Here is a 12,367-nt window from a genome sequence, read left to right as displayed (position 1 = left end):
TTAAAAATATGTTAAAAATCAGTGTCACTGCGGTGTTGAGAATAACCCAGCCTCCAAATAATACCTGCCCTTGTGGTGTCCTGACTGTTGAAGAACAGAGTATAATAAAGTAGGACTGCAGTCTGTAATTATAGAACCACAATGGTTCATATGATCAGTGAAGCTTGATTTGATATAGGACAAGAAAATAAAAATAAACATAGGTCATAATGTTATGCTTGATCAGTGTATATTGTGTAGCCCTAATACAGAATATAATGAATGGCATACTATACAACTATATGCTACTTTTTATATATTCTTTATGGATGCCAATATAATAATATCTTTGTAACTTTGTAACTTGTTCCAACACACATATTAAAGCAGCTGGTAATTGTGTGGTGGGTTGAACTGGAAAATCAGCCAGCTGGAATTTACCGCAGCAAGTCTAGCACAGCTTGGTGATTTCCCTGCTTGACTCAACTGGACACCTTATTATTATGTTTAGGTTTAAGCTCACTGGTGTTTATTTATTTATTTTTTTGTCATTAGGGCGGAAATTGAGGTGGTGGAGGGGGATGTGAATGAACTGGAGACTCGTCTCGAAAAGGTAAGAGAAGCAGAGCAAAACCTGGAGCAATGTTAAGGAGGTTAAATTCAAGTCATATTTAAGTGTGCATTACTAGTTTTAATGAAACTTGACCCTAAAATATTCTTTTACAAACTGTACTGGGGTACAGTGCCCACTTAGTGTAGCATTTAGTTGTTGAGAGGTCAAACTGTTTTCTGGGATGAAGGTGCTCTTGGGATGAGTTTGGGAGTTAAGGATGAATAGGGTGTTGGTCATCCATCATCCTGACATCAGTGACTCTCTTATTGATGATTGCAATCAGATACTAACAGCAATGCTCCAACATCTGGACAGTAGAGGAAGGATAAACTATTTTGATATCCTTGATTTTGAAAGAAATAATGAATGAGCAGGTGACTTTTTTCCATCTACTTTAGTGGTGTGGGGGTATTATTGGCCAGCTTTATAACTGCTGTTATCCATTCTATTAAAAAAAACATACAATTTTAATCAGTGTTCATTTTTTCCTTGCAACTTTTAGAGAAGGTCAGTGGTTCCCCTTGTTCTTCTCTGAGAACTCACTCTGGGAGAACATAATGAAGAGAGTAGTATTCAAATTGTTTTTGGAGGAACTGGAAAGAGGAATTACAAAATCAATGGCTTCTAACCACTCTGGTCCAATTCCCCATCAGCAGCCTACCAGATATTCTCAATTCTGACCTCAGTAAAGGTGCACAGAATTTCTGAGCTTCCTCCTTATGGTTAATGTAAAGGTGCTGAGGGTGTCATATGTCCACAAAGGTGCAACTGACAGACAAGGTCAGGGTTTTTTGGGTGCCTATTTGTAAGTTTCTCTCTCTCTGCATGTTTCATGTCTGTGTTTGTCTGTCTGTCTGTTTGTATACAGTTGGTGAAGCTATGTGCCTCCATGCTGGATGCAGGCCGAACATACTGCCAAAGCAGCAAAAGCTTTGTGAGTGGGCTCAGGGACCTAGGACACCACTATTCCCATGATAAATCTTTGGGGGTGAGTTCATAAGCCTTAATGGTGCTAGCTAAATTAATCTTGGCTCTCAAACCTATAAGGCTGTGTTCATACAGCAGGAAAGTGGCCATCACCATATCCAATTTCTAGATTGTTCACATTGTTTTAACGCGACTTAAATCAAGCGTGCATGTCAACCAATGACAATATATAGCATGGAGGATGTGGTTCTGTTCTCTTTCTTTCTATAGAAGTAAAGTTAAAAAAGGCTACCTTGTTATCAATTTTTCAATCATAGTCTAGGCATTGGAGACCAGAAATGGAGCCACACTTGCCTCATCTTTTAGTAGTCTTGATTTCTAGGTGACCATGTCATGTGGTAGGAAACCAATGGTTGAGAAATCAGCCTATTTATATGTGGCAAAAGAAAAAGGGGTTTCTCCGAAAGTAACCTTACAGTGAACAAAATGGAACTACCAAATAGCATCAATATGAGCAGACACCAACATTAATAATAATGATATCAACTATTATTAATCATCTTATTTATTAGCATTTGAGGGTTTAAACGTTTCATAGACTTGCTCAAAAGCCTCACAGAGGCCTTGTTTAATGCATTGACCAGTTTGAAAATGTCAAACTGCAGCAGCTGTCTACTGCAAACAGTGTGCAAATATTGTGCAACTTTTCACATGTTATTGCTCAATGCTTATAACACATCATGCAGATGACAGAACACTAACCGTACATCCTGCTTTATTTTAATATTAATTCACCAATGTGAACAGCTTACAAGCTGTTCATGAACTACAAGAGAATACAGGTCTTGTCTAGGTGGGCTTTACTGCCTTCTTTGTGCATTAAATGCACAACAATTAGTATTCCACCCTCATCAGATCCATAGTAAATCCAGGTGTCACTGAAGCTCACATGACAGCTGGGACTTGTTCAAGCCTAGCCTCATCATCTTGCCCAACAATGGATACTAGGATGTGAATACTTATTATTATTAATATGAAGAGGAACTTTTACAATGTGACTTCAACTGTTCTGACCACAGGTTTGGCCAATAGGGTTTCCTTGTAAACCATAACTACTTACAGTTCTTGAGACCTAGTAATAAAGCCAGATAAAAGGGAAGTGTAGCTAGTAAAATATTTGAAATGCATTTAAGGTGATTTTATTTTATTATAATCATTTTTTGTGGAACATTTTGTTTTGTGAGCTTTTTCTGTGAGGATGTAGGAATGTTTTAATTCAACTATTGTCTGCTTGTGGCCCCTCCTGCAGGACTGTTTAGAAAAGTTTTCCAAAAAGCTGTTCTTCATCCTCACTGCTCAGGAGGTGAGTCCAGACACCACACACTAAACCTTTTCACTGTTGCTGACGGTAACCAAAGATATTCTCAGCCGTTCCAAAGATGTGACTCCAAATATACTCACCCTTTATTTTCTCTCCCCCCTCTCTCTTTCTCCTCACTTTCTCTACTGACAGGAGCTTATTGAAGCCACACAGAAATCAGTGAGATTGAAGCTGCAGGGTTTTGTGAAGGAGTAAGTAATTAATTATTATTTTATTTAAGTACTTGTATTTAGGGTTTAAGATTTATTTATTTTTTTGATCATATAATTAGAAGAATGAAAGCACACACTATCAGCAAACATATTGTCTATTTATTGCACCCCTCTGCATTTAATCCGGTTGCATTGGATCACAGAGAAGGCACACATAAGTGTGCAGCAGGATAAGCTAACCCAGGCAAATAAAATTTATCGAAGCTGGGGATGGGAACTGCAAATGGAAAAAATTAAATGAATATAGTCGTTTAAAAATAAGCAATGCAATTACAGTATATTTAACCCAGTAAAGGCTGGTTAATGCTTCTGCGTTGAGTCAATGAGTTATCCATGGCATAGCCTGTGCAAGTGCCCTATGGCGCTAGCTGCAATTATACTTCTGCATTCGTGTGTCCATGACTCTGCGTCGCTCTGCGGTTTAAACTGTGAAGGCGCGAATGTGTGGGTGGGAGCATAAGGTTCAAAAGATCAATTACATTTCTGGGGTGGTGCACACCAGGGCACAGTGTAGGGAACGCAAAAGTATAAACTGGCCTCAGTAGCATCCAGTAGCGCCAACAAAAACGCCCCACAATATTTTTTATAATTTTTTAAAATCTTTTCAGTATGCCAGTAATTTAACATCATTGCACATATAATAGACACTTGGTTTGCTTAATTTTTGGCCTTTCATTACAAAGTTTTGACATGATGTGAAGTGCAGCTGAGACAAATTGCGTTAAATTATTAAAGCATTTACTGTAATTCATTATTATCTGAGAATTTGTGTTTTTTTTTTTGTTTGTTTTTTTTTTAAGTCTTTGAGTGTCAACTTTATTTTAAAGCTGATATTTTAGCTAAGACTGTCTCCCTCTCTCACTTTTTTGCAGTTATATTTTTCTACTAAAAGATATATGCATCCATAAGAAATATATGTACAAGGGCTGCATTATTTTGAAAGGAGAGGGTCAGTTTTGCCATTTTAAAATGATCATCTCATTTTTTTTTTAACTGGATAAGGAGTCTGTGTAATTTCTGCACTTAATAACAATTAATAACAGCCTAATCTACATCAATGACTATTAGCTTGTTTTGTTATTACATTACCTTAGGATCAACTCGAACATCACTGTTATTACCAAGGGAGCTTCAGGTTCTGCCAATTACTGATATCAGATGAATCAGAAACTAGTAAGACCTTATCCAAATGAATATTCCAAATGTGCATGAAATTATTCTCTCTATCTGTGTGCATCTCAGGGATGTGAAGCGCTTCAAAGATGTACGGAAGGAGTTTGAGCGCAGTAGTGAGACTCTGGAGGCGGCACTGGGGAGAAATGCCCAGGCTCCACGGGGGAAACAGCATGAGGTAGAGGAGGCTAGCCTGGCCCTGCTGAACGCCCGCAGAACCTTCAGATCAGAGGCTCTGGACTATGTGCTGCAGGTACACTCACTCACACACCCACACATATATAATTATACACTCACTGAGCACTTTATTAAGAACAGCTTGTACACCTACGCATTCATACAGTTATCTAATCAGGCAAAGTGTGACAATAGTGCCGTGTATATAATCATGCAGATATGAGGAAGCAGTTTCAGATAATGTTCACATTAAACATTAAAATGAAGGAAACATGTGGCCTCATTGTGTTTTTTATTTTTTTTGAGTGTGCTATGACTGTTGGTGCTAAATGACCTGGTTTGAGTATTTCTAGAACTGCTGATCCCTCTTGAGGTCTTGTTGATAAGTGTTCAGTGGAGAATGGCAAGACTGAATAGAGCTAAAGGAAAGGTTAATTTAACTGACAATAAAGTTAAGGGCCAAAAAATCCATCCTGGCCCGGCCCAACCCGATCTGGCCCGACCCGATCCGTCCCGTCCCGACCCATACTCTGTCATTATGAGCCTGAACCTGATTTAAACCCGACACTTTTTAAATAATAGAAGGATAAAACTGAGATTTTTAAAATGGGCTGTTTGAATGAGTAAAATTTGTTTAGAATGATGTTAATTAACACTGCAACACTGAATAAGCATAAATTACTTATTATTTAAGAAAAAATGTTTATTAAGAACAGATCTCCGAAAGATTAAAACAAACAATGTGAATAATGATCCACAGACTAAACATCAGTAAAGAAAAATGTCTAAATGACTTTAATTTAATTTAGTTTAACATTGTTTGAAAATAGAAAAAAAATTCTGAACAAATTAAATTTTTATATTAAGCTTATATGTGCAAAAACAAACAAAAAAAACAGTAACAAGTCTATGCAACGTTTTTTTAAACACAGTTTGATTTGTTACTTTGCTTGTGATTATCATGCCATAGCTTTATTTACAATAGAAATAACATAAAAAAACAGACTCCTACGTCACAGACTATTTTTTTTTACCCCGACCCGACGAAAGTGGTTGGAAATCTCAGCCTCAGGTTCGGTCGGGTTCGGGCAGAGAATCTAAACTCTAACTCAGGTTGCCGTACTTTATAATTTATGTGATCGATGGGCTATGGCATCCTGTTCCACTCTGTCAGCCAAGAACAGAAAGCTGAGGCTGCAGTGAAAGTGCAGAAAAGTGTTTTCAACAACTTGTAGAATCAATGACTCTAAGAATTGAGGCTGTTTTGAGAGCAAATAAAGGCACTTTCCAGTGAAAGATCCCATTTATGCCAGGCAGCTTGAGTATCAGGATTATATATGGATAAGACCAAGCCAAAAAATATATATACAAGTGTGAATGCACCCGAGATGCTTTTGAAACCTGTGCAAATTTGATTGTTTAAACCACTTAAGGAGGTGGTTTTATACACAATTCAGCCACGTTATACAAGTGTTAAGGCGTCCATCTTTCTACACACATTTAACAACCAGAACTAAACACCAGTAATAATTGCTGCGCACTTTTTCATCCCACACAGATTTTAGTCTGACTTAATCTTAATAGGATACAAACAGAGTTCTTGATTAGTGTCCATTTTCAAAAAAGGACACAAATGAATATGCTATAATATACCTTTTTGCCCTTTAAAAGTGCCCTACACACTAACTATATGTTTCTGTATATGTGTATACGTACACAGTAAAAAATGTGGCTAGATTAGATATGCATTTTTCCATTATGCACCAAACACAAAGAAATGGAGGAATGTGTAGTCATCGAATGGACTGCAGGGTAACATAAGCAGTGTTCCAGATAAGTTGCATCAGGCAGAAATGTTCTCACCTCTGTCTCAAAGCTCAGTGGACTGTGGTCATAATCTGCAGAAACTGCCTTTGGCTGCATTCTCAGTTTAAAAATACTGTGAAAGCAACAGCCACCACCAGCACCCACAATTGCTCTTAGCAAAGAGGGGGTTATTGTGTGTCTCTCATGGGTTTTTTTCTTTATCTCTCTCTTTGTCTCTGCCTTTTCTAAACTAGATCAATGTCATTGAGTCCAAGAAGAAGACTGAAATACTGATGGCGGTATGTGTCTGTGTAATAGTGATTTATATAATGATTCCTAAATAGAAACCAAAACTGGCCAAGGCTAAAAAAAAATAAAAATAATAATAAATCTGATTCCTCAGAATGGTGTCTTCTCTCATGCCTGTGTGTGTGTGTGTGTTTGTGTGTGTTGTTTTGTGTAACAGATGCTCTCACTGATGGAGGCCCAGGCTCTGTTCTTCCAGCAGGGCTACCAGTCCCTCAATGAACTGGAAGAATACCGCAGGCAGCTCAGTGATGAGGTGAGAAAGAGACAGAGAGAGAATTAAAGGGGAAAATGTGAGAAAAGGGTATTTTAATCACAGCAGTCTGAAGAGTTTACTCTAGATCTGCAACCTGAAAAAGTCATCTTGTCAATGTACTAGTTCAATACAGAGCAGATATACTAGGTGGAGCGGACAGAAAGCCTACAGTAATTTACATAACCACCCTGCACAATTGCAATGAGCTGAAAAGAATCACAGAATGCACAACATGGCAGATGGGCTATATCAGCAGAAGTCCAATCAGATTCCACTTCTGTCAGCCAAGAGCAGAAAGCTAGGGCTAGCTCGCCAAAACACGCAGCTCTCATCAGTGAGGTGAGATGGTGAGAAAGAGAGAGAACTAGAGGGAAAAAGGTGGAAAAGAACATTAGAAAAAATATATTTTCTACCATCTGTTAGACAGACATACACATAGAAAGAGGTTGTGAGACCCCTCTTCACTATTGGCACAGGAACAGAGACCAACAACAGGGCACTTATCATGACAGAAATGTACCAGCTTTAAAGCAGCAACAGGAAACAGTGTGCACACTTAGTTGAATGTGTTTTTGGATGTGTGCCATATGTATCAGTTTTCAGTGGAACTGCTAAAATACCAAAACACTTGTCAAAATATTATGTAAAATTTAAGTTTCCTTATTTAGAAAGCATTTTATCTCAGTTTTTTTATTTAATTTTTGGATATAATCATGTATGTTTGTGTCTTAAGTTTTTTGTGTGAATCTTGTGTGAAAGTTGTTAGTTTAAAATCATCAGAGTGGACAATGAGGTTCTAGTGAAGTCTTCTGTTATGGTTATCTAGCAAGTGCACTGAGCCGTTTGAGACAGGAAACACAGTCACCTTCTAACTGGCCTGTGAAAGCCACAAAACCTGCTACAAAACTTCCTGCATACACAGGAAATGGTGACAGACTAAGTGAAAGGATTGTGCTGAAGCGCCTTGTCTTTTTAACATAGATGATGTTTAAAACATTTAACTTTTTTAGAGGTTTAAAGAGAAAAAGGGTGAAAAATAATGCATTAAAGGCAGTGTGCAGTCTTACAGTGAGGCAGAAAGAGCAAAAACTATGCTGAAAGAAGCTTTTTAATGGTTTACTAGAATCTGGAGGACAGTGGGAGATGAGAGAACTTGCTCCTTTTTTACTCAGTTAGATAGAAAAGCTTATTAAGCATGCACACTTATTAAATTTAAAATATTAAGATGTGTTCAATTAAAATCAAGAAAAAATATATATTTTTGGCATACAATAAGAGACTTACCGGTACATTGAGAATTCTTATCGTGTGAACAGTGAAAACAGAGCAGGTAAACACAGATCAACTTGTTGCCCTATGTTTGGGACTACTGCACAGGAAGCTGGTCAAGCCTCAACATTTCCTGCTTCCTGTTTGAATCATGGACGTCTCAAATTCCATGCACTTTGACCTCCAGTTGAATATGGAGCATGAATTTAAAGGATGATGTAGAAACCATGTTTAGATTAGTCTGTTTATGCTCACTAGACAATCTCTAAACTTATTCAATGTGATTTTAGTGCTTTCTGTTTTAGAACACTCATGGCTGTGTTATGCTTACAGTATATATCTAAATGTTTGTGGACCCCCATTTTGAATGAGTTGCACCCATTTCTGACACAGATGTGCTAATGCACATGTGTCACCACTTGTCAAGTCCTTGTGGAGAAGTACTGAAAATAGAATAGAACTCACTGAAGCAGATCAATATGAACCTATTGGTATATGCCTTATGGTGTGTGCTACAGCATTATAAAGGTCCTCAGCATTGAGCTGTGAATTAGTGAGACTGTGTTTTGGAATGATTGCGCTCCATCCAATTCTTTTGGGTTGAGTTACAGGAAAAAAAATACAAATACTTATTTGCTACTTACAACCTGACTGGTAAAATTCATACATAAGAGGCACACTGTCGATTTTTGGCTAAATTAAAGGATTTTAAGTGCACACTGTAATCTGTCCTCTGTGCAAATAGATTAACAGAATGCATCTATCCCCCACCTCAATCTCTCCTCAGCACACACAACTAGTTCTGAACTCTGCCAGAGAGAAAAGGGACATGGAACAGAGGCACGCTGCCATCAAGAAGAAGGTAATATGGATAACCAAACACACACACATATACACACGTGTGTTGTTCATTGTTGACCATAGTGATCATAATTACATGAACAACACAATAATTAAACATAATTATAATTTACAGGACATGTCTTATGACGACTTAATCATGGACTTCAGTCCAGATGCCCCCAGTGGTATCGTCATGGAGGGCTACCTCTACAAGAGAGCAAGCAATGCCTTCAAAACCTGGAGCAGGTGCGCACTTCCCTCTATTTCCTTCTGCTTCTCATTCCTTCTCTCTGTTAAGATGTGTGTTCTAGCAGCAGGTTTTCACCATTGCTGTTTTTAAATTAATTTGACATTTTAGCATCAGGCTGTGGTTTTTCTCAACGCATGTTATGTTGCCGCAGTTATTTTACTCTGTTCAGCATAGTCTTTTTCAATCTCTCTTGGTGGTCATTTTGAACTGGTTTAAAAAAAGCATTGTCTTTTATGTTAGATCAGAATTAATTTATAAAAAGGCCAGTGGGTCCTCCCAAAAGTCCTTCATTTTGATGTCCTTCATGTTATTTCACAAAGTCATGCTTACATTGTGGGCCAATAAGCTGCTATGATTGTGGCTGAGGGCACTGTGTTTATTAACCCTTTGATGCGCAACATATGCATGCACACCCCCTCTAATGTGCAACATGGGTCAAAAATGACCTACATTCATTTTCTATGTAATTTCATGTTTGGCTGAGTGTTTCTATGATATATCTATATAGCAATAAATTAATTCAGTCATTCAAAAAAAAAAACTTTTTCAATAAAAACCCTTTTTGTATCACTTACTCTAATGTACACATGGGTCAGAAATGACCCGCATTTATTATGTTAATTTATGTATGGCTGAGGGTTTCTTTAGCACAAATCTATAACAAAATCTTCTTTATAAAGTAATAAAGGAGAATAAAAATTAAGATTTGTACTAAAGAAACCCTCAGCAATACATGAATTAACATATAAAATGAATACAGGTCATTTTTGACCCATGTGTGCATTAAAGGGGTAGAGTAACCTGACTGCATTCGTTATCTGATATTGTACTTTCATTCTCTTTTTTCTGTGTGTCCTCATATGTTTGTTTTTCAGGCGGTGGTTCTCCATTCAGAAAAACCAGCTGGTCTACCAAAAGAAATTTAAAGTAAGGATCACGTCATTTCAGAACCCTCAGAACAAAGCACATCTCGGTTATTTACATACAAACACAGACTCTAACTGTTAATCTTTAAATAGGAGCAGCCGACAGTAGTGGTGGAGGACTTGCGACTGTGCACGGTGAAGCCCTGCAACGAGCAAGAGAGAAGATTCTGCTTTGAGGTTGTCTCTCCGTCCAAGTGAGTAAAAAGAATGCAGGATATTGTGTGTTTGCACGCTTGACGTGGCATTGATTTATTGTGAATGAACATGAAGTTTTACTGAAGCTGCAAAAAAAGACGCAGACAGTGCATGAAAGTTATGGCTGGCATGCATCACTAAAGGGTGTGTGTGTGTGTGTGTGTGTGTGTGTGCGTGTGTGTGTGTTTTGTGTGTGCGAGCAGGAGCTGTCTATTGCAGGCAGATTCAGAGCGACAGCAGCAGGCCTGGATGAGTGCTGTACAGAACAGCATTGCCTCAGCATTTCAGGAGAGGAGAGAGGACACACAGAGCCCTGTGAGTGACACAAACACACCATGCGGATCCACAGAGCTCTGTTTAAGTGCTTCTGTATCAAAGTATCAAAGAGACTATATATACAGTATATAATACAAACCTAAATATTTAACCAATAATATAATTAGGCCTGTCCCAATAATTATAGCATGTTATATAATATATGGATCTAATCTAAATTGTTTTTGCTGACCTCGAAAATGCCTATTATGCCTTTCGTAGCAAGAGGTCATTAAATGGGTTACTATTTTGATTATTTTTATTTAATTTATGTGTATTTTATTTTAACAGCAATAGCAATTTTAATATCAAAATATTCGTAATAATTAACAAATGTTGAATTCTAAAAAAAATATGATATGACAATACAACAAATTACAATAGTATTGTTTATTGTGTTTTTTCTGTAAGTACATAGTCACAATAGCAATCTATGGTTTTGTAGGCTGTAGCTTTGATGTTCTTTTCAATGGTTGCTAGGATGCTGCTAAGTGGTTGCCAGGCATCTGCTATGGTTCCCAGGTAATTGGTATTGCGTCTCAGATGTTGCCAGGTGGTTGCTAAGATACCATGTTGAAGAATGGCTGTTATTGGGTTGGTGTTGTATTTATAGGATTTGAATTAAGTTCTTTTGCACCCTACTCTTACTCTTAGGCTGAAAAATTTAGCGAAAATTAAAGAATTATGCAGTGTGCAATAAAAAGCAATTTTTTGTCTCTTTTGATTTTGAATTTGTATATTGAATTAAACCATGTGGTGTTTTGATGTTAGTGGTTCAGGTTACTAGTTCAGGTCTTCCTAATAGATTACAGTCATGACACAATAAAGAGTGAGGCAGAGTGAGGTAGAGGTTTACAGTGAACGCACCCAACAAACTACTTTTTAACCTGTCTGCAAAATGAAAAAAAATTATTCATTGTATATAAAAACAATAGTAAAAAAATATTCAACCATATTTTATTCTCCGTAGTACATATGCATCTCTCTGTAAGTATTTGCATACCTGTTTATTGTCTCTGTCTGTGTGTTTGTGTGTTAGAGAGAGCGCTGCAGTTCAGTATCAGCAGGCAGTTTGAACTTGTCTGGCGTGGAGCAGCAAGATTCAGGCTGTAAGGCGCTGGAGGAGGTGCAGGCTATACCAGGGAACGGTCACTGCTGCGACTGCGGAGAGCCAGGACCAGACTGGGCTTCCATTAACCTGGGCATAACACTCTGTATTACCTGCTCTGGAATCCACAGGTAAAACATCTGCACACTGAAGCACAGAGACTGCTGTAAAAGAAAAACTGCTTTCACACACAGCTGGTTTGGGCTTTCAGGCGTTTCAGTTGTTCTGCACCATAATAGCAGTGCGCAAACTCAAAAATTTGGTCTAGACTAAATGAACCATGGACTAGTTCTTTTGCAGTGTAGATCAGACTTGCAGACTAATTAGAGAAAGTTAAAGCAGTCTGTCATCACTCATTGAACAATACTTTCAGATGTAAGACAACCTAAAACTGCTCTGTTTTTTAAATTGTTATAGTAATACTATTCAGTGAAGCAGGGGTGTCCAAGGAGAAATATATGTGCAGTCACAGGCCAAAGACTCTGTAATAAAACATACAACTTATAATAATATTTTTCTTTTATTACTGTCATTTTATTTATTTTACTTTACTATCATTATCTCATTTTACTATCTTTATCTATCTTTGACAGTGTTGGGTAAACTAAGATTTTTCAAACTGATGTTTAGT

At 37.6% G+C, this 12,367-nt stretch overlaps 2 protein-coding genes across 4 annotated transcripts in view; one reads left to right on the top strand and one right to left on the bottom strand.

Moving 5' to 3' along the window:
* Positions 1-12,367, bottom strand: part of slc16a13 (solute carrier family 16 member 13) — a 252,457-nt gene that overhangs the window by 205,351 nt on the left and 34,739 nt on the right. The window lies entirely within an intron of this gene.
* Positions 1-12,367, top strand: part of acap1 (ArfGAP with coiled-coil, ankyrin repeat and PH domains 1) — a 35,662-nt gene that overhangs the window by 11,339 nt on the left and 11,956 nt on the right. For all 3 annotated transcript variants that reach the window (XR_454044.4, XM_049482300.1, XM_022678467.2), the window contains 13 exons: positions 535-592; positions 1,461-1,580; positions 2,829-2,882; positions 3,033-3,091; positions 4,355-4,538; positions 6,523-6,567; positions 6,735-6,830; positions 8,887-8,961; positions 9,076-9,188; positions 10,068-10,119; positions 10,212-10,312; positions 10,517-10,628; positions 11,668-11,867. Coding sequence is in view for 2 of the 3 variants with exons in the window: in XM_022678467.2 (XP_022534188.1) it covers positions 535-592; positions 1,461-1,580; positions 2,829-2,882; positions 3,033-3,091; positions 4,355-4,538; positions 6,523-6,567; positions 6,735-6,830; positions 8,887-8,961; positions 9,076-9,188; positions 10,068-10,119; positions 10,212-10,312; positions 10,517-10,628; positions 11,668-11,867 (1,269 nt within the window). In the remaining variant the exon portion in view is untranslated. The remainder of the gene's footprint in view (positions 1-534; positions 593-1,460; positions 1,581-2,828; positions 2,883-3,032; positions 3,092-4,354; positions 4,539-6,522; positions 6,568-6,734; positions 6,831-8,886; positions 8,962-9,075; positions 9,189-10,067; positions 10,120-10,211; positions 10,313-10,516; positions 10,629-11,667; positions 11,868-12,367) is intronic.

The sequence above is a fragment of the Astyanax mexicanus genome, chromosome 8, assembly GCF_023375975.1.
Source record: "Astyanax mexicanus isolate ESR-SI-001 chromosome 8, AstMex3_surface, whole genome shotgun sequence".
In the NCBI taxonomy this organism is placed as follows: Eukaryota; Metazoa; Chordata; class Actinopteri; order Characiformes; family Acestrorhamphidae; genus Astyanax; species Astyanax mexicanus.
Note: the sequence above shows the minus strand (reverse complement) of the source record. Positions and strands in the feature narration are given on the sequence as shown.